This window comes from Ziziphus jujuba, chromosome 8, assembly GCF_031755915.1.
Source record: "Ziziphus jujuba cultivar Dongzao chromosome 8, ASM3175591v1".
NCBI lineage: Eukaryota > Viridiplantae > Streptophyta > Magnoliopsida > Rosales > Rhamnaceae > Ziziphus > Ziziphus jujuba.
The window spans coordinates 23,156,870-23,177,357 of NC_083386.1; the positions used below are offsets into that span (position 1 = coordinate 23,156,870).

The following is a 20,488-nucleotide window of genomic DNA, read 5'->3' on the forward strand; positions in this document are numbered from 1 at the left end:
TACATGATTCTCATTTCAAGATGAAGTGTAAGGACCCAATTTCATTATTAAATTCTCCATATTGTTTGAGATGTGGAAAAGCAAGAAATAAGAAGGATGAGAATTTAAATGGATAGTAATTGAGTTCTTAAATATTGGCTCTCTAGTTTGGGACCATTTGAACTTGTTTGAATGGTATGCATTGAAATTTAGTTAGTTTTAAATTGGAGACTATTCCCAGCTTGAAAGCTTCTTCCAATCTCTTTTAAAATGAGGCTCCATGGTAGTATGTCCAAAAGAAAGTAGTAAGGAGGGAATATTAATTGTGCAGTTGTGGAAAATATTTAAATAAATGGATATGAAAGTGTTGAATAAATGGAACCATCTTCCTTTTCTCATCTACCCTCATTTCTCATTAACTGTCGAATAAAGTGGAAAATATTTTGCACGTTATTGCATTTAACACATATTAAGGGACTTGTGGGGGCCAAAAAATTGATAAAATGGATAACCATAGGGGTTTCAGTAATTACTGATGAAACCTACGGTAATTTTTCCAGCAACTACAAATTGATTACCATAGGTTTCATTGGTAATTACCGAAGGCGCTACGGTAATCAAATTTTTGTGCTAATTTGAAAACTTTTTCAGAAAGTTTGGGGTTTTTTCTCTTTAAGATCATTGAAGAATGTATATTTTGCATGTTGTTGCATTTAACACATATTAGGGGACTTGTAGGGGCCAAAAAATTGATAAAATGTGATAACCATAGGGGTTTCGGTAATTACCGATGAAACCTACGGTAATTTTTCCAGCAACTATAAATTGATTATTGTAGGTTTCATCGGTAATTACCGAAGGTCCTATTGTAATCAAATTTTTGTGCCCATTTTAGAACTTTTTAAGAACTTTTGGGGTTTTTTTCTCTTTAAGATCATAGAAAAAAGTATATTTTGCATGTTGTTGCATTTAACACACATTAGGAGATTTGTGGGCGCCAAAAAATGGTAAAATGTGATTACCACAGGGGTTTCGGTAATTACCGATGAAACCTACGGTAATATTTCCAGCAAGGACAAATTGATTATCGTAGGTTACATCGGTAATTACCGAAGACCCTACGGTAATAAATTTTTTTTGGCAATTTGAGAACTTTTTCAAAATTTTTTAGATTTTTTCTCCTTAGGATCATTAAAGAATGTATATTTTGCATATTGTTGCATTTAACACACATTAGGGGACTTGTGGAGGCAAAAAAATTGGTTAAATGTGATTACCACAGGGATTTCAGTAATTACCGATGAAACCTACGATAATGTTTCCAGCAAGGACAAATTGATTACCGTAGGTTTCATCGGTAATTACCGAAGGCCCTACAGTAATCAAATTTTTTTGCCAATTTGATAACGTTTTTAGAATTTTTGATGATTCTATTCACGGCTTCTTCGGCCTCCTTGATGCTAATTTTTCAAAAGAAACCTTGGCGAGTAACGTTAGAAACTTAAAAACACCCACAAATCCTAGTAGAACCGAAACAAAACCACCATTTGCTAAAGACCCAGATTCTTCCGATCCACCATTCAAGTATTTCTGAAGCAGTAGAGAAGAAACAACCACAAGTGAGAAGGTAAAAGCATTCCGATACTCATAGAAATAAAGGCGGGATTGAAGATGGGCATCGTCGAGCATTAGCCTGAGGATCTGAGCATTGCTTTCTTCGAACTCAAGCTTGTTGTCTTTAGATTTGGTCCTCTTTCTAATTTCAGCATTGGGTTTTTATGAGAACCCACAAGCCAAATCGAAAGAGCCACAAAAGGTTTTCTTATATTAAATCTAAAATAAAAGATATACAGATCTTTTAAATTTTTTTTAAGGATATAATGAATATTAAAGGGTGAAAAAAAAAAAAGTTGACCAATAAAAGGGTATATATCATCATAGCCCTTGTAAAAGGGACATTGGGCCAAATTCCCCAACTTTTTAAAGCGGAATGGTTGTCATTCAGCTGCAAGCACACAAGGCTTGAAAGTCAATGATGTGAGAAATTTGCATATAGTCCACCCAAGATGGCATATCAAGACATTATGGGCCCATTTGGGATGCTAGATTGCTCAAGATTAGACTTGTTTACTTTCAATTTTATTGAACCAAACTTAAAACGGTTTGGTCTAATTCAATATAAACCCGAACATTGCACATTTCAAGGGAGCCATTGAAAGTTGAAGGCTAAGATTAGCACCTTGCAATGGTCAAAACGGAGTAGTTACCAAGATGCCCCATTGTAAAACAGAGATTTTACTGGCTTGGTCCCATGGGAAAATAGCATATCTGGGAACAGCTTAAACTGTAATCTACATCAGCCCAAATCAATCTATTACACTCCCAATAAAGACAATTCGTGAAAGGTGAATAAATGTTAAATATAGCACTCTATTAATTATAGGTGAAGTCCGGATAGAAATACATCAAGCATATATATGACGATGCCAAAGTGTGGAAAAGCTAGTTACATATGATTTTATTCAACAAAACCTACAAACCTATAAGCACTCCTCACTAGTGTTTAAGTTTGACATTGTAGCAGAATAAACTAGCCATAGCATCGGATTGGATCATTGCATCCTTTCTGAGAAGACTGCTTGAAACCAAAACGACCCCCTTTCTCAAGGTACTGTTGGTGGTATTCCTCAGCACGGTAGAACTTCTTTGCAGGCAAAATTTCAGTGACGATTTTTCTGTTCAATAGTTTCTGCTGTCGTTCCATCGATTCTTTAGCTGCCTTCTCTTGTTCAGGAGTGTAGAAGTATATTCCGGATCTGTATTGCGTTCCCACATCATTTCCCTGTCCATGAAGAATATATTGTTAATTGGCCAGGCTAAACGATGAACATAATCCCCGGAGCTGCTCTAACAATAATCAAGAAGCCATGCTACAGACATATCTACTGCTCTATGGACCAAACAAATTGGCCAACTAATTGCCATTCTTTATAATCAGCCATTTATAATGTAACTAGAGCACATATAATTGACTTTCTTCATTATGATGTTTCTTCACCATGTTCCTCAGAATCATTGGGCTAAACATACTCAAAGCATGACCTTTGACAAAAATCATTCAGGGAAAAGAATTTACCAAAACCTAAAGGCATTTGCAATAGAGTTAGAAAGATTTGACACTGATCGTGTTCAGAGCAGGTGCTACCATGACCTGAAATGCGAGCCAAGGACCCAAAGAGTAGACAAAAAGCTGCCAAACTAATGCATGTTTACAGGGGTAAAGCTGATAGAGGCAACCACCCAAAATTAATACCAACAGAACCGAAATGAAGAGTTATAGTTTACCCAAGATGGCATGCTAGTGAGACACCACAACAAATCTAAGTGACACAATGTAATAAAAAGCTTCTAGATATAACAAGCAAAGATATTAATGAAAAGATCAACTTGAGGTTTGATATTCACTCATATTAACCGCAACCACACATATACTAGAGTTCTGCTCATGAACCATTTCTTTTGACAAGTTGCTATCCTACTATAACACCATAAGCTTCATATCCTCTGTATTAGTAAAAAAACTCTCAATATATATATATATTTAAAAGTAAACACTCTCAATCTTGTTTACCACTGGCATTGCTTGTGCAGAGGTGTAATCTTAGAAGAAAATCTCTGCTAAAAGCAAGAAGCTTCGGGACCTTAGTAAAATGGTGAGCACTGCAGAGGCTCTACTGATGGTCCACAAACCTTGGTAAGAAAACATTCATGGATTTAGATGGAAAATAGTAGTCGCAACTCACAACTCACAAGTCCCATTACATATCCTCCCACCTACCTAGAAACTCTGGACCACTTCAAACCAGAGTATGTCATCTATGCTATATCTCCACATAAAAACTGCAGAAAGAATCAAGGACCCTGTGCGCTCAGCCAAGACAGGAAAATTGCATGCTTATGACTTTCAATCGTTAATAACTCAACTAATCGGGGTCAAAAAATAATTAAGAAAAGAAAACTGGATTTTCTTCTTGATAAATTTATTTTTTGAAACAAATCAGAATAGCAAGGCTTTTTATAGGATGTTGTTTAAAAATGATTACTATTCCAGTTTAGTTCTCTCCACTAAGCAACTCCATATCCATTTTCCAATTGATCCTCAAAAGCACTAAGCCTTGATCTTATTTACCTATCAAAAGATAATTTCCGTTCCATCATCAATACCCTCTGATTACTTCACCCAATCAATACCCACACACTGACATACAATAATCTATATTCCTATTATAATGGGTCACTGATACTTAAGTGACATCGATTCCCCAAACCAAAGTGAATTCCCCAAAAGGTTTAAAAATGACAAGTATTCCAGTTTAGTTCATCATCAATTAACAACAACATCTCCTTCTCCAATTTATGCCCCAATTCCAAAGCAAGTCCAAGAAATGGTCTTGCTGCTCTTTTACACATATAGAAAATCAAACAAAGTCGAGAATCATTTAATAGACCTCAGAAACGAAAACCCAGAAGAATTCAATGAAATCAAGAAACAATAAATCAAAATTGCACAATATCCATCATCAGAACACCCAAAACCATCAGTAAAACAATCGAATTTCAAACAATAATTTTTATTTTTATTTTATAAAAAAACCCATAATCAATAAAATCACGTCAAATTAAGCAACACCCATATCAAATCAAACCCAGGAAAACTCAAAGCACAACAACCTAAAGCTCAAGGAAAAAAAATAAAGAAAAAAATAAAAACCACCCACCTGGCGATTAAGCGTGGTGGGGTCGTGCCTTGCCCAAAAAGCATCAAGCAGAGTCTCATAACTACACTCCTTAGGATCGTACTGAACCCTCACGACCTCCGAATGATTCGACGTGCCTGAACAAACATCCTCATAGGTGGGATTATGCAGAAAACCCTGGGTGTATCCAACCTCGGTCTTGGTCACACCAGGTACCCGCTGAAAGGCCAGCTCAACCCCCCAAAAGCATCCGGCACCGAACTGCGCGAATTGCTGACCGGGAGCAGGAACATCATCGTCCGGGCTCTGAGCAATCGAAGAGGAATCGGCGTTTGGGGACCTGGGGCTGCCGAAACCGAGCTTGTTGAGCAAGTTCATGGGGGCTCTGTAGAAGGAGATGGGTCTGTGGGTTTGAGGGAAAGAAGATATGGGTTTTGTGCAGAAGTTAGAGAGAGAAAGGAGGGGTTTAAAGAGAAAGCAAGAAGAAGTGGGTTTGGAGGAGATGAGAAGCAGAGGAGAGGTGGTGGTGGTGGTAACGGTGGTGGTGGTGAAGGCCAAACTCTTTAGCATTTTTGGGTGACGTGTTTTGGTTTTATTTGGGAAGGTGATGATGAAATTGATGATGGATAAAAGAAAATGCTTCTTTGCCAACTTTTTATGCCAGGGAATTTTTTTTTTTTTCCTAATAATTATTATTATTTTTTGAATATAAAAAAAAAAAAAGTAATAAACATTGTCAGTTTTTTTTTTTTAATTTTGTTTTTTTTTTTTGGGGGGTGAAATTTACATTTTGTTTTTGTATTAAATTGAGCGGTGGCAACTTTTTAGTGGATAGAGTTAACGGGTTAGGTGGGTCCTTGTTAAGGGAATTTTGGCGTAAGGCATGACCTCTCAATAGCCACGCAAGTTGTGATTTTGGTCTCCCCCAGATTTATCAAAAAAGTTTGTGTTTTTGTTTTTGGAATGTAAAACTGATAAAGCCATTTATAACCTCCTACAGATTCCCAAAAATAAATAAAAAAGAAGATTATACCCTTCTTTGCTTAGAAAAAAAAGAAAAAAATTATTTATGCCCAATTAAATATAACAACTACTCTGGTTATATGTAATTGAATACAACGTTAAACATAAATTGAGCAATTACATCCATTAGAATATAATTTTTTACGAAAAATTTGTAAGTTTCAATGTATGTTTGGTTTGAATTTACTGCCAATTAAGAAAATTTAATTATAAATAATATTTAATTTTGAAAATTTTTTTAATTATTACGTAAAAAATTAAGAAGACAACGATGTAATTTTTGAAATTATATATATATATATATATATATATATTTGTAAAGTAGAAAGAATATTATATAATTACATGATGTTGGATATGAATAGAAATTTCCTTGAATTACTATTAAGTTAATTCCACACGAAGTTTCTTCTTTTTTTGACCTTATTAATTATTATTATTTTTATATATTTGGGGTTGAACTTCCCCAACGAAAAGACTAAAAAAAAAAAAAAAAAAAAAAAAAAAAACTATATTTGTTTGGTGGGCTTTTAAAACGGACAAACGGTTAATTGGGTAGAAATTGGGACGAACACTCTGGACGTCCAAGAATGAAACAAGCCGTCCAAACATTGACACGTGCCCACCAAGTCTCATGATTTTTTCTTTTTGTTGAGTTGTCACGCATGGCAATGGTGTGTAATAATTGACATTTTTCATATTAAAATTCATAATTTTTAAAAATTAAATGCCATCAATTAATAATTATCACGTTAATAAAGATAAATTAAAGTTTTAATAAATTTCATAAACATAAAAAAAGCAGCATATTGGTTTCCACAAATACAAGAACTTACTAAATTTTCAGAGACAATAACATGGAAGCCATAAGACCTAGAGAAGCAAATACAAAGACTTCAGATTTAACAGACTTGAAGGCAGAATTTGAGGTGGGAAAGTTGGTCCTAGATGAAGGTTTTGGATTAATATTTGAAGCTCCTTGGCCTTGCTCGTCGGAACCGCTGGAAGATTCAGGTTGACCGGCGGGTGCATAATCCTGATTGTTCTCCACATTGACCTGAAGCTTCATACCTCCTAAGCAATGCAACTTGTTACCACATACAAAGTACCTTTCACCTGGTTTTGTCAAAGTGATTGTTGAGTTTCCACCTGAATATGTTTTTAAAACATTTGTTGTTTCGCATTTGTCGAAAGCTTCTTTTTTCACTTCGCTTACACTGTGAGACGATGAGTATTGAAACACTGAACAATTATGAAAAAATTAGTGATAATAAATAATGAGAAGAAGAAAAAAAAATTTAATTACTAATAAAGGAAGTTTTGATGTTAAAACTATTAGATTGATCTCACATGAACTTATATATACAAACATAAAAAAATAAAAAAAATAAAAAATAAAAGAAAGAAAAAAGACTTACGTAGAACATCACCAACGTTAAAAGTCTTGTCCTGTGCCCATGTAGCAAGATTGGTGCTGATGTCCCAGCCAGAAGTATCCCCCACCAGGTATGTTGTAGCTGTGCATGTTGTGACAAAGCCGAGCAAAACAAAAGCATAAACAAGATTAAGCATCTTTTCCATTGATTTGAGAGCGATTTTGAATACGAGATATATGCGACAGAAAAAAGAGAAAGACACAAATTAAAGTTGGATACAATACAACAATAATTTATAGTTGAGGGTTGCTTATGATTAGATGACCTACTTCAAAACAAAGAATTACTTGTGCTTGTTTCTTATTTTTATTTTATTCATTAATGTTACTTTTTATCATTAATTTCTAAAAACAATAATTTATTTTTTAGGTGCTTTTGCAAAGAGTTCTTCCTACCATTTGAATATCTTCAATCGGGGCAGGTGCTTCTAACCAAATCATTTGCAATTTGAGGAAACATAGGCCCCGGTTAATACCATTAATAATTTAATTTAATTTATTTATATACATACATATGTTAATATTTTTTTTGTTTTCCTTGAGTTGGTAGGTGGGTGAAGTTTGGAGTCCATTTGGCAGGCAGTTAAACACCTCCCAACCTCAAACGCTTTCTGTTTTGACTTTGCCAATGAAGCATGTCAGCTTGTACGAGAAAGGTGGGCAAATTACTTTGGCCAACGAGCTGCTAATTTTTTCATGCACAAAATTTAAAGTATTTATATTAGTAATCATAAAAATATATTTAGATACAAATAATAACAACCTATGATAATGCTTAAATTTGGAAATGTATGTATTACATGTTGCATGATTCTCTTTTACGATATATTTAGACTAAGTCTGGTAATGCTTATGCTTTTTTTTTTTCTTTTTTTTTTTCTTTTTTGATCATCAATGGAATTAAATATATATATATATATATATATATGTGAATAGTAAATTTCAATATTTATGTGTTGTATCTATATTAAAAGGAAATAATAATTGTGGTCAAGATTTTTTGGGCCATTATTAGTTATAAAATAATGTTAACGTACTACAATATATCATGGCAGTATGGCCATTGCCGGTTGAAATCTCGTTATTTCAATTACAAATATGTTTTTTTTTCTTTTTTTTAATTTACACTTTTATTCAATAATAGGTTCCAAATTATACATTTTTTTTTAAAAAAAAAATAATTAAAAGATAAAAAATTCCAATTTTAAAATAAACAAAAACAAAAAAAGGAAAATGATCAAACATAATCTTTATACTTTCATGTTATGGATATATATGCTGAGTTAATGTTGTATATGGATTATCCAAGGTAGAAAAGTATGAAATATACCTGCTCTCGAAGAAAAATATGGAAATGAGATGTACCTGTTCTATAAGAAAAATGGAACAAATACAAAGATCGTGAAAATTTTGCAACTTGCCATTTATCAAAAAAATAAAAACAACTGTATTCAAACCCGGAAACCATTTGGATAAACCAAAATTTATGGTTCAGTGGGCAAAACAGGACCTGACATGGCAATACTCAATATCGCCCTCATCCTAGCTATGACACAACTCAGGATTTAGGGAACCGGTTTAACTTGTTTGCATTCTCTTATTATTACTATACACGCTTTACAACAATTTTACCAAAAGCAAAAAATATACACGTTTTACAAACCTATGTAATATATAGTTATATAATATAAAATACTAGACCCAATACAAAAATTATATGGTGGTGCTCTTCATGTACGTACCTGACTAGACCTCTAGTCTTCTTACTTGAGTAGCACATAGGCAAAAACAATTCAAGAAAGAAATTTTTTTGTAAAAAAAAAAAAAGGGAACAGTCTGTGTAAGTGAAAGATTAATTTTTCGGGGAAAAAGGTTGTTTTGTATTTTTGCAGCTGATTTTTGTTATATGATAAAGCTTAAAAACAGAGTCCAAATTCAAAGAATATATAATCAATACTAACCAGTTTATTTCTTTAAAGTTAATATTTAGGATGACAATAAGGTATGTAAGCATGTATTTATGGCTAGTACAAACTCGTTAAGAAAACTTTAACGTCACGTATCGCAATTTTTTTTGTCTTTGAGATTTCCTATATAAACCCCTTTGTTAGAAAAACAACCTTCAATTCAGTTTCAAATTGCTATATCTTCAATTCTCTTTTAGAACTTCATTGCTTCATTTCTTTTTAATTAATCATGGCGGAGGAAAGCAATTCAAGTGCATTTTCAATGGGAAAGAGTGCCCAAGAGAAGGGTTTGCCATATGTTCCTGAATGTTATAAGATTCCGGCTTCGCAGCGTCCAAGTTTATCTCCAATGACCGCCGAAGATATTCCGGTTGTCGATTTGGCTGGTCTCAAACAAGGACCTATAGAGCGAGCAACCGTCATTGAAAGGATGGGAAATGCTTGTCGCCTTCTCGGATTCTTTCAAGTAATTAATTAAGCTTGATTAATTCAATTTCTTACTTTTTTAAAATATTTTTAACGCTAATATTTCTTAGGGAAAATTTCATCTACACCTTTGAAGTTTGATGAAAATTCATTGATATCCTCAAATTTTGAAAAATCACTTACACTTTTAAAGTTAAAAAAAAAAATCATCATTTACTACCTTTGGAATTGATTTTTGTATAAATTTATATATGAAAACTTTATAATTTACCTTTTAATTTCAAAACAAATATCAAAACTTTATTACTGATCTTCTTATATAATAATATATGTTCAAAATTTTAGTTTGTTTATCATTTTTTATTATATATTTTTATCATTATATAAATGAAATTTATGATAAATGATGCTTTTTTTAATGTACACTATTATAAAGTAAATGATAAAATAATAATGTAATATTTATTTTGACGCATAACTGTAATATAGATTTTTCTTAAACCGATTTTATCAAAAATCAACTCCTAGAATGGTAAATGGTAATTATCCAAATATTAAAAGGGAAAATGACGATTCTTCAAAATTTAAGGATGTCAATAAATTTTTATCAAACTTTTGGAATGTAGATGAAATTTTCCCATTTTTTACCATGCCATGTATATTCAGATTGTGAACCATGGAATATGCCAGTCGGTGCTAGATGATGCACTTTCTATGGCATTTGAATTTTTCAAATTGCCGGAGTCGGAGAAGATGAAGTACATGTCTAATGATGTTCACAAGCCGGTACGATACTGTTCAAGCTTAAAGGATGGAGTTGATAAGATTCAATATTGGAGGGTTTTCCTTAAACATTATTCTCATCCATTGAGACATTGGATTGATGCTTGGCCTGATAACCCTTCTGATTATAGGTATATTTCTAATTTTTTATTGCGTTCTTTATAATTTCTTATAATACGTTTTTTTCTTCGTCAGAATTTGAAAATCTGTATATATATATATATATATATATAATTGCATGCAATGCTTTACAATATTCTGTTACTGTGAATATTATATTGAAAGCTAATTGTCCACATTCTAATCAACATCAATAGAACAATACAGTGCATATATAGCCGACTAATATTATAGATCTTTCGTTGGATTCCATGATCTCGGCCAACTTGAATATTTATGTTACCTGTTGAACAATATATTCAATTTATCTCATATAGAGTTGTCAGGGCTTTTTGACCTCATTCTTCCACCTCGTCATCCTATTTATTTCCCACGACAGCATCGTCGCCAAATTAATATATATATATATATATATACAGTGAGCACCTGATGCTCAATTACGTGTAATTGAGATAATTTGGACTAGTTGCTCATCATTGATTAGATGTGACGATGGTCACCATTATTAAACTTTGGATTCATATATTTGTCCTTTTTTTTTTTTGACCCCCTTGTTATCTGTGCCATATTGACTTCAACACTAATATTATTTAATTTAGTGCAAGATTTTCTAAGGATAGCGTAAAATATAAATTATAAATATTTAGTATCTACTTGTTTGTACATGTAATATATATTTTAGGGAGAAGATGGGAAGGTATAGTACTGAAGTGAGGAAACTAGGGTTGGAATTATTTGAAGCCATCACCGAGAGCCTGGGGCTTGGTCCAACCTACCTGAGCAAAAAAATGGAAGTTGGAATGCAAGTCATGGCGGTGAATTGCTATCCCCCATGTCCGAGCCCGGACATGGCTCTTGGGTTGCCTCCACATTCGGACTACAGCTGCTTCACCATTCTTCTTCAGAGCTCGCATGGACTCCAAATCGTGGACGCACAAGATGGACGATGGAGATCGGTTCCTGTTCTTCATGGTGCACTGCAAGTCCATGTGGGTGATCATATTGAAGTGCTGAGCAACGGGTTGTACAAGAGTGTTGTGCACCGGGCAGTGTTGAGTGGTGAAAGGACGAGAATATCCATAGCTAGTCTTCATAGTTTGGGATTGGATGAGAAAATGGAGACCGCTAAACAACTTGTGGATGAAGAAAATCCTAAAAGGTACAAAGAGAGCAGCTTCAAAGATTTTCTGAATTTTCTCTCGGCAAATGATGTGTCAGAAGGAAAGAACTTCATCGACACTCTCAAGATTGGAAACTAATGTTTCAGGGTCTTTTTTTTATTTTTATTTTTATTTTTGAGAGTGTTTTGTTAGATGCATTCTTATGGATAGTAATACTCCCTTGTTGCTTGTTCTTGGGTCTAAGTCTCATGAGCTCTATTGGCAATTTTTTTTTTTTTTTTTTGGGGTCTGTTTTGCCTTTAATTTCTTTGTTTGCAACTTATTCTCCAGTCATAATAATTCAGAATTCTTGCTAAATAAAAGATTTTTGGCAACAATACCCCTAAATTTTCACCAGATTTACAAATTGTACCACGATCTTCATATTAAGCCCTTATGCCCCTGATCTTCACCTTTTTTCGCCGCAATGCCTAAGCACCTTAACACCGTTTCTATTCTATTTGGCTGTTAAATGTCATTTACCCAGCACATATTCCATTTTTTCAAGGGTATTTTCGGCATAAAACCTTATATATATTTTATGTAAATTATCAATATTTTATTATTTTTATTTCTTTCATTTTGAATCTCTCTCTTTCGCCCACTTATTCTCTCTCCTCTTCCACCTTCTATATATATTTGTATATTATTTTCTATAAAATATTAAATTATTAATATTTTATTATTTTTATTTATTTTACTTTGAACTCTCTTTCTCTCTCTCTCCCCCACTTATTCTCTCTCAATAATGCAACAATTGTGTTAGTAGTTAAAGTGAAATTGATTTAGATGGTAAGTTTTTCATATCCACACCCATAAATTCATGGGTTCAAGACACATCCTTTCTCCTTTAAATTATAAATATTGTATTGATAAAAAACAATTATATTAGTAATTTCCTTTTACTTAAAGGAAAATTGAATTTTATGAAGCTAAGGTGAGGATTGGAAAAGAAATTTACATTATTGATAACAAACAAAGGGGAAAGCATAACGGCCCAACCCATCCATTTATGATATTATCCGTTTTGGGCTCCGTCCGCAAGGGTTTAAAATGCGTCACAAGGGAAAAGTATTCACACCTTTATAAGGCATGCTTCGTTCTCTTCTCCAACCGATATGAGATCTCACAATCCACCCTCCTTGGAGCCCAACATCCTCGCTGGCACATCGATCCGGGTACTGACTTTGATACCAACTGTAATAGCCCAGTCCATTCGCTTGTGATATTATCTACTTTGGGCTCCGCCCTCACAGGTTTAAAACGCATCACAAGGGAAAAATATCCACACCTGTAACATCCCGTCCCAAAGTATATCGGAAATTTCTAAAATTTGACCAAGGTTGATTGGGTTTGACCGTCGTTGACAGAAAAGGAGTCAAATGTTGACTTTTTGTTCTTAATGGAATTTCACATTGACCAAGGTCCCATTACGAAGTACGCATTGTCACGAGTTCATAGACTAGTAGCACGTCGAAAACGGAGCTACAGTTTGAAAGTTATAAGCAAAACAAGTTGAGATCAAAACTGTCCAAGGGGTGTCGGAGTTGACTTTTTGTTCATGCAAAGTTGAGCTTTGACTCATGCATGGTTGTGAAGTACTCGTCGATACGAGTCCGTAGACCAGTTGTACACTTCATTTGGATATTTTGTTGAAAAGTTATGGAACTGTAAAATTTTTCAAATACAATATTATTTTAATATTATTTTTTAAATATGTGAATAGTGTGTCACTTATGACTTAATAAAGGGTGTCATGTGTCACAATGAGGAGATGCGACATGTCAACCATATTAAATACTATATTATCTTAATATTATTTATTATTTTTATTATTTTATTATTATTATTATTATGTAAAAAAAAAAAATTCTTTTTTCCTTACGTGGGAAAACACCCACGAAAAATGGCTTTCTTTTTCTTTTCTTTCTTCTTCTTCTTCCTTCCCGTCAATATATCTCTCCCTGCTGCATCTTTTTCGGCCACCGGATGGCCACACTGTAACATCCCGTCCTGAAGTACATCGGAATTTCTCAAATTTAACCGTCGTTGACCGAAAATGAGTCAAATATTGACTTTTTTCTCTTGATGGAATTTCACGTTGACCGAGGTACCATTAAAAAGTATACATTGTCACGAGTCCATAGACTAGTAGCACGTCGAAAACAAAGCTACAGTTTGAAAGTTATGAGCAAAACAAGTTGAGGTCCAAACTGTCCCAGGGGTGCCGAGTTGACATTTTGTTCATGCAAAGTTGAGCTTTGACTCATGCATGGTTGTGAAGTACTCGTTGATACGAGTTCATAGACTAGCGGTATGTCCGATTTGGACATGTGGTTTGAAAGTTATAGACCTGTAGAGTTTTTCAAATACAATATTATTTTAATATTATTTTTAAATATGTGAACAGTTGTGCCACGTGTCAAAAAAAGGGACCCACCCGTGAGTGCACAGTAGTACCCACCGACATTTTGACTGGCTGAGAAGGGGAGGGAGGGGTGAGAAGGAGAAGAGGAGAGAGAGAGAGAGAGAGAGAGAAAGAGAGAGAGAAACACAACCGGCCAATCGTCGTTCACCCATTTCTGGCCACCAGAACAGTACACGCGCCACTCTACCTTGAAGCCCACCTGAAAATCAGTCGGCCAGCCAAAAATCATGGCCAACCGACCGCCAACGCGCCCGGATCGAGGCTTTTTTCGGCAGTGGCGCCGATCACTTCAAACCCAGATTCTCCATATTCCGACCTCCGTTTGCCTAACCGACAGTCCCGTTAAGTCATCCATTCCCCGATCTACCTTCCCACCAAAAATCATGGCCAATGGCCACCGGACACGCCGCCGGGGGTGGCAGATTCCGGTGACCACGGCGGCTCGCCAGGAAATCCACTTTTCGGCGAGTTTCCAGTTGCACCGCCCATCCTTTCCCACTAATTCTGACCCTTTGAACCCAAATCTGAGGTTGTTTTCCTCCAATTCATGACGGATTGAATGAATCGAGAACTTGAAATCGAAAGCTTTCCGACGAGATTCCTGCCACCTCGGGTCCAATCTCTAGGAAGTAAGACCAGATTCGTAATCCTCGTTCCACAAGCTTCATTTCGGAGCACGGATGCATCATGAAATTGATCCCATAGAAGATCTTGGGTTAATTGCATGCTCGAGGTCAGTGACCCACCTTCAAAATTATTTTGGGATGTTAAAATATATAAATATTTTGTGTTAATTGGTTATTTGAAAAATATGTTTGATGTGTTGAATATTTAGTAAATTTATATTTGAAATTTTTATGCCAAAATTGAATGGAATTAAATATTTGTGCATTATAAAATATTTTGGTTCTAAGGAATTTGAGATTTTGGTAAATTTTATCAAATTTCATTGTTGGAATATTTCATAATTAAATAATTGATAAATATGTTTTATGTATTTGATATTAAGAGAATTTCCATATAAATTGTATTGCTAATTTATAATGTTTTTAATATATGTTTTGGTGCCAAAAGAATACATTTGGGAACTTAAAGAAATTGTGGTTTGATTTATTTTAATTATTGCTATGGTTATTATTCAATTATTGTGCACAATTGTATGAATTAATTATATATGAAATTTATATGGTTTTCATATTACTGATTTAAATTGATTTTTGAGAATTTGAGAAAACTATGGATTTAAATTATTATGTTTTAAAAATTTTTATGCTGGAAATATTAATGGCTTGATCTTATGCCATTGGAAAATTTGGATATCTAAATTGATGGAATTGAAAGTTGATGGATTTGAAATTTATGGAATTTATGCGATGAATTAATGAAGATGATTTATAAAGGAATTGTGGAAAATTTACGGGTTTAATTGGATGGAATAAACCCGGTAGTATTTATGAAATTTTGAGATTTTGAAAAATATTGATTTATGATTTACGAATTTTTAGATGCACCATACAGGTACTGGTGTTCTGTGTATATGGATGTGATTAGTGCGAACATGGATATGATTAGCGCACAGGTGTATGTGAGTAGCGTGCAGGTGGTTTATGGCGTTGTCCTGTGGTTGCTATCGGATGAGGGTATGCCGCCCCTCCATGGCCGGGACGCCTGTTAGCAGCGGCGCGGTGGGACGCCACGCGACCGTATGCCGGTTTCTCTCTTTAACCTCCTGTCTGACGATATCTTGGAACGCTGGATACCGTTGGTGCCACCGGTATATAGTGGGTGCATCAAGTGATTTTCAGAATATGGATTTCAAAATAAATATTTTGAAATTGTATCTAAATTAAGAATATACTTAATGTTGTTTTATTATCTATTTCAAATAGAAGTTTTAAATTGATTTAATTTTTCCTTTGTTTAATTGTTCAATAAATTGATTTATTTTAAGTACTTAATTATTCTATAAATTGTTTTAATATGAGTTTTATTAATATTTCGGCATTAATTGTTATGACATGGATTAATTATTTAATAATTGTTATAAGTTATTTTATTTCAATTTATTTCATTATAAATTTGGATTATTTAAATTTTTATTAAATTAATTATTCTTTGATTTTTGGGGCATACAAATAGCGAATTTTGTGAAAACGTTTTAAAAGGGGAATCTTTCCAACTGAGTGAACTGTAAGGGTTTTTGAGAGAAAACATTATTTCAAATATTTATTATGATTATTTATTTAATTGTTTGGTATTGATTAATTAAATTTCTTTTATTATTATATTATTAATATTATAATTGTATAGTAGATAGGGTCACTCACTGAGATGATTAGCATCTCATATTTTTAAATTCCGTTCCCCTAGGCCCAGGTTGGGAGACATTGATTGTCTGGGGTGAGCCCGACGTCTCAGTTCATTGCTGAAAGTCCAAAAAGTCCAAGAAGCATTTCTTTCTTTTTTCCTCTCCATCTTGTATTGCTTCTTTATCTCACATTGTATTAATTCCATATTTATTTGTATAATGCTGTGTATACTGTATTGGACACATTTTATTAAATACTGCATTAATTCCCTGTTATTACTTTGGAGTGCTGTAAATTTGTGGAATTAAATTGTAGTAATGTGGGAGGAATAAAGGGATGTATATAGAAGTGTATTTTCAGTGCAGGAAAATTGTAGTAAATCTAACCTTTAGGGGAGGTTCTGTCGGATTTTCCATTGAAGAGTCCGGTAGGGCTTCCCTGGGATCAGGGCTTAGGGTTCCGGTGAGGAATTTTAGAGGGGTCCTGACACACACGCACTGGCCAGGGAAGGAACCCATTCCCCGGCGATGCCAACCTCCAATTTTCCCGACCAAATGCCGCCGGACCCGCCTAGATCAGGCCGGTGAAGTCGGTGGCGGTGGGTTTGAGTTTTCCAGCGATTCTCGTCGTTTCCGGCTAGTCCAGTCTGATTTTCCACCCTTTTCCCCCTATTTTGAGTCTTGTGAGTTCAAATATGGTCTCCAATTGTTTAAATTCGAAGTGGTTCGCGAGTTATGAGGATGTGAAGTTCGGCCGGTACTTCTCGGGCAAATTCCGACCACCACCAACGGAATTGGGGTCAATGGAGGCTGACAATGTGATCCTCGTCTCCTTAGCTTTCCATAGACACCTTATTTGTAAATTTTAGATACCGTTTGCATTAGCTCTCTCGGGTACCGGGTATTATTTACCAGAATAAAATATTAATTTATTTGATTTATGCAATATTTTTGTTTTAGGAACACATGTGCATCGTGGAATTGATCCCATGGAGGATCTTGGGTTAATTGCGTACTTGAAGTGAGTGATCCACCTTTCAAAATTATTTTGGATTGGTAAATTATATATATTTTGTGTTGATTATATATTTGGAAATTTTATTTCATGTGTTAATTGTAACACCCCATCCCAAAGTACAACAGAAAATTTTCAACTTTGATCGAGGTTGACCGTTGACTTTGACCATTGACCAAGGGATCAAAAGTTGACTTTTTGACTTGGATGGAATTCTAGGTTGACTGAGGTACCGTTACGAAGTACACGTTGGCACGAGTTCGTAGACTAGTAGCACGTTGAAAACGGAGCTAGAGTTTGAAAGTTATGAGCAAAACAAGTTGGGGTCCAAATTGTCCAAGGGGTGCTGGAGTTGACTTTTTATTCATGCAAATTTGAGCTTTGCCATGTATGGTTGTGAAGTACTCGTCGATACGAGTCCACAGACTAGTGGCACGCCTAATTTGGACATACGGTTAAAAAGTTATGGACATGTGAAGTTTTTCAAATACCGTAATATTTTAATATATCTGAGAGGTCCACGTGGGTGAACAGTGTCACCCACGGTGGCTTTTATTTTGGTAAAACGGACTGGCCGGCGAGGAAAGGAGAGAGGACAGAGAAGGAGGAGAGAGAAAGAGAGAGAGAGAACCACCAGCCACCACCAGTTGGCCATCGTCCGGCCACCAGAGGCCACACGCGCCACCCCACTGCCTCCGCCTCCTCAATTCCGACCGGCCACCCAAATCTCATGGCCAATCGGCTGGTAACGCGCCGAGATCGGAGCGTTTTTTGGAGACGCCCATTTTTCCCCTCCACCACCGGCCACTGCCGTTTGACCCATTTCCGGCCATTTTCAAGCCACAATCACTAGCCACCCCTCACCACCTCATCATTTCCGGCCAACCCCCAAAATTTCACGGCCAACCGATCGGCGACGAGCCAGGATCAGGGCTTTTTCCGGCAGTGGTGCTACCACCTTCAAACCCAGATCTCTTCGCCGTCCGGCCTCCATTCTTGTCACCGTCGGTCCCGTTGAGACCCTCTCCCCTCGATCTACAAAACCCCCAAAAATCTCAGCCATCGGCCACCGGACGCGCCGGCGGCGGCGATGGTTGCCGGTGATCGTGACGTCTCGCCGAAGAAATCACTATTCTGGCGAGTACCCAGTCGCACCGCCGGTCCTTCCCCACTAATTCCAATCCCCTGAATCCAAATCCGGTGTCCTTTTCCTCCAATTCGCGACGGTTTGGGAGAATAGAGGCTCTAAAGGCTGAAAGATTTTCGGCGAGATTCCGGCCACCTCGGGTCCGATCTCTGGGAAGTAAGATCGGATTCGTAATCCTCATCACTTAAGCTTCGTTTTGGTATATTACTCATCAATTTTAGTTAATGTTTGTGTTTTACCCCCTGGGTACCGGATATTATTTACCCGAATAAAATATTATTTTATTTGACTGTTTGTGAATTGTTGTTCTAGGAGCACATGTGCGTCGTGGAATTGATCCCATGGAGGATCTTAGGTTAATTACGTGCTCCAGGTGAGTGAACCACCTTTAAAACTATTTTGGGATGATTAATTATAATTATTTGGTGTTAATTTGGTATCTGAAATTATGCTCATGTGGTGGAATTTAAATATAATTGTGGAAAAAATATTATTTTATATGTACATATATGTTTATTGCTGCTAAATGAGAATTTGGTTTATTAATGAATTTTTTATTATAATTGTGATTTAATTGTATTTATCACGTATGAGAAAGGTGGTTTCATTTAATTTATTGTATTTAGATTTTAATATTATTTTGGGCATGATTTGATTTTTTAAATATGTCAAAGAAAATATTTGTTTAAGTTGGTGGTTTCCATTTTTGTAATTATGCCCATGGAACATTTTGTGATTTAATTCATTATATTTCAAAAATATTTATGCCATCGAAAAATTTGAATATTTAAATTGATGGAATTGAGAGCTAGTGAATTTAAAATTGATGGTATTTATGACGATGATTATAAAGGAATTGTAGAAAATTTACGGGTTTAATTGGATGGGATAAACCCAAGAATATTTATGGAATTTTGAGATGTATTGATTTTATGATTTTTAGATGTACCATACATGTATTGGTGTTCTGTGTATATGGTTGTGATTAGTGCGCACATAGATGTGATTAGCGTGCAGGTGGGTGTGAGTGACGCGCAGGTGATTTATGGGGTTGTCCTGTGTTTGTCATCGGATGAGGGTAGGCCGCCCCTCCATGGCCGGGACACCTGTTTGCAGTGGCGCGGTGGGACGCCACGCGACCGTATGCCGGTTTTTCTTTTTAACCTCTTGTCTGGCGGTACCTCGGGATGCTAGGTACTGTTGGCGCCACTGGTATATAGTGGGTGCATCAAGTGATTTTCAGAACTTGGATTTCAAAATAAATATTTTGAAATTGTATTTAAATTAAGAATATATTTAATGTTGTTTTTATTATTTATTTCAAATGGAGGTTTTAATTCGATTTAATTTTTCCTTTACTAAATTCTTCAATAAATTGATTTATTTTAATTAAACAATTATTTCATGAATTGTTTCAATATGAGTTTTATTAATATTTTGGTATTAATTATTATGACATGGATTAATTATTTAATAACTGTTATAAGTTATTTTATTTCAATTTATTCATTATAAATTTTGGATGCTTGATTTATTATATTTTATTTGATATTTAGTTAACTAATTGATTCCTTGATTTTCGGGGAATACAAATAATGGGTTTTGCGAAAATGTTTTAAAAGAGTAACATTTCCAACGGAGTGAATAGTGAGGGTTTTGAGAGAAAATATCGTTTTCAATTAATTATTATTTATTTACTTATTTATTTCCAATTAATCAAATGTGCCATAAGTATCGTTGTTTTATAATCGTACAATAGATAGGGTCACTCACTGAGATGATTAGTATCTCATATTTTTAAATTCCGTTCCCCTAGGTCCAGGTTGGGAGATGTTGATCGTCCTGGGCTAGCCCGACATCTCAGTTCATTGCTAAAAGTCCAAGGAACATTTTTCTTCCATTTTTCCTTTTCATCTTGTATTGCTTCTTTATCTGTCATT

General features: G+C 34.9%; 3 protein-coding genes across 3 annotated transcripts; 1 reads left to right on the forward strand and 2 right to left on the reverse strand.

The window, feature by feature from the left end:
• Positions 1–2,385: 2,385 nt before the first annotated feature.
• On the reverse strand, positions 2,386–5,381 carry LOC107414074 (peptide methionine sulfoxide reductase A1). The gene is made up of 2 exons (XM_016022174.4): positions 4,758–5,381; positions 2,386–2,821 (listed from the first exon to the last, which is right to left on the reverse strand). Exons 1-2 carry the CDS (start codon positions 5,304–5,306, stop codon positions 2,570–2,572), a joined length of 801 nt encoding a protein of 266 aa, XP_015877660.1. The 5' UTR covers positions 5,307–5,381; the 3' UTR covers positions 2,386–2,569.
• Positions 5,382–6,515: 1,134 nt separating this feature from the next.
• On the reverse strand, positions 6,516–7,391 carry LOC107414073 (mavicyanin). Its single transcript, XM_016022171.4, has 2 exons — positions 7,178–7,391; positions 6,516–7,001 (listed from the first exon to the last, which is right to left on the reverse strand). Exons 1-2 carry the CDS (start codon positions 7,338–7,340, stop codon positions 6,595–6,597), a joined length of 570 nt encoding a protein of 189 aa, XP_015877657.3. The 5' UTR covers positions 7,341–7,391; the 3' UTR covers positions 6,516–6,594.
• A 1,946-nt stretch (positions 7,392–9,337) lies between these two features.
• On the forward strand, positions 9,338–11,845 carry LOC107414053 (flavanone 3-dioxygenase 3). Its single transcript, XM_016022149.4, has 3 exons — positions 9,338–9,627; positions 10,254–10,501; positions 11,173–11,845. The coding sequence occupies exons 1-3, from the start codon at positions 9,391–9,393 to the stop codon at positions 11,747–11,749; spliced, it is 1,062 nt and encodes a 353-aa protein (XP_015877635.3). The 5' UTR covers positions 9,338–9,390; the 3' UTR covers positions 11,750–11,845.
• Positions 11,846–20,488: the final 8,643 nt, after the last annotated feature.

What these genes read in the sequence shown, in the direction of transcription:
- LOC107414074 (XM_016022174.4), bottom strand. Translation starts at nt 5,306, where the DNA reads ATGCTAAAGAGTTTGGCCTTCACCACCACCACCGTTACCACCACCACC. An exon ending in CCACCACGCTTAATCGCCAG is followed by an intron (nt 2,822 to 4,757) that starts GTGGGTGGTTTT and finishes CTTCATGGACAG; the next exon opens with GGAAATGATGTGGGAACGCA.
- LOC107414073 (XM_016022171.4), bottom strand. Translation starts at nt 7,340, where the DNA reads ATGGAAAAGATGCTTAATCTTGTTTATGCTTTTGTTTTGCTCGGCTTT. An exon ending in TAACGTTGGTGATGTTCTAC is followed by an intron (nt 7,002 to 7,177) that starts GTAAGTCTTTTT and finishes ATAATTGTTCAG; the next exon opens with TGTTTCAATACTCATCGTCT.
- LOC107414053 (XM_016022149.4), top strand. Translation starts at nt 9,391, where the DNA reads ATGGCGGAGGAAAGCAATTCAAGTGCATTTTCAATGGGAAAGAGTGCC. An exon ending in GCCTTCTCGGATTCTTTCAA is followed by an intron (nt 9,628 to 10,253) that starts GTAATTAATTAA and finishes ATGTATATTCAG; the next exon opens with ATTGTGAACCATGGAATATG. An exon ending in GATAACCCTTCTGATTATAG is followed by an intron (nt 10,502 to 11,172) that starts GTATATTTCTAA and finishes TATATATTTTAG; the next exon opens with GGAGAAGATGGGAAGGTATA.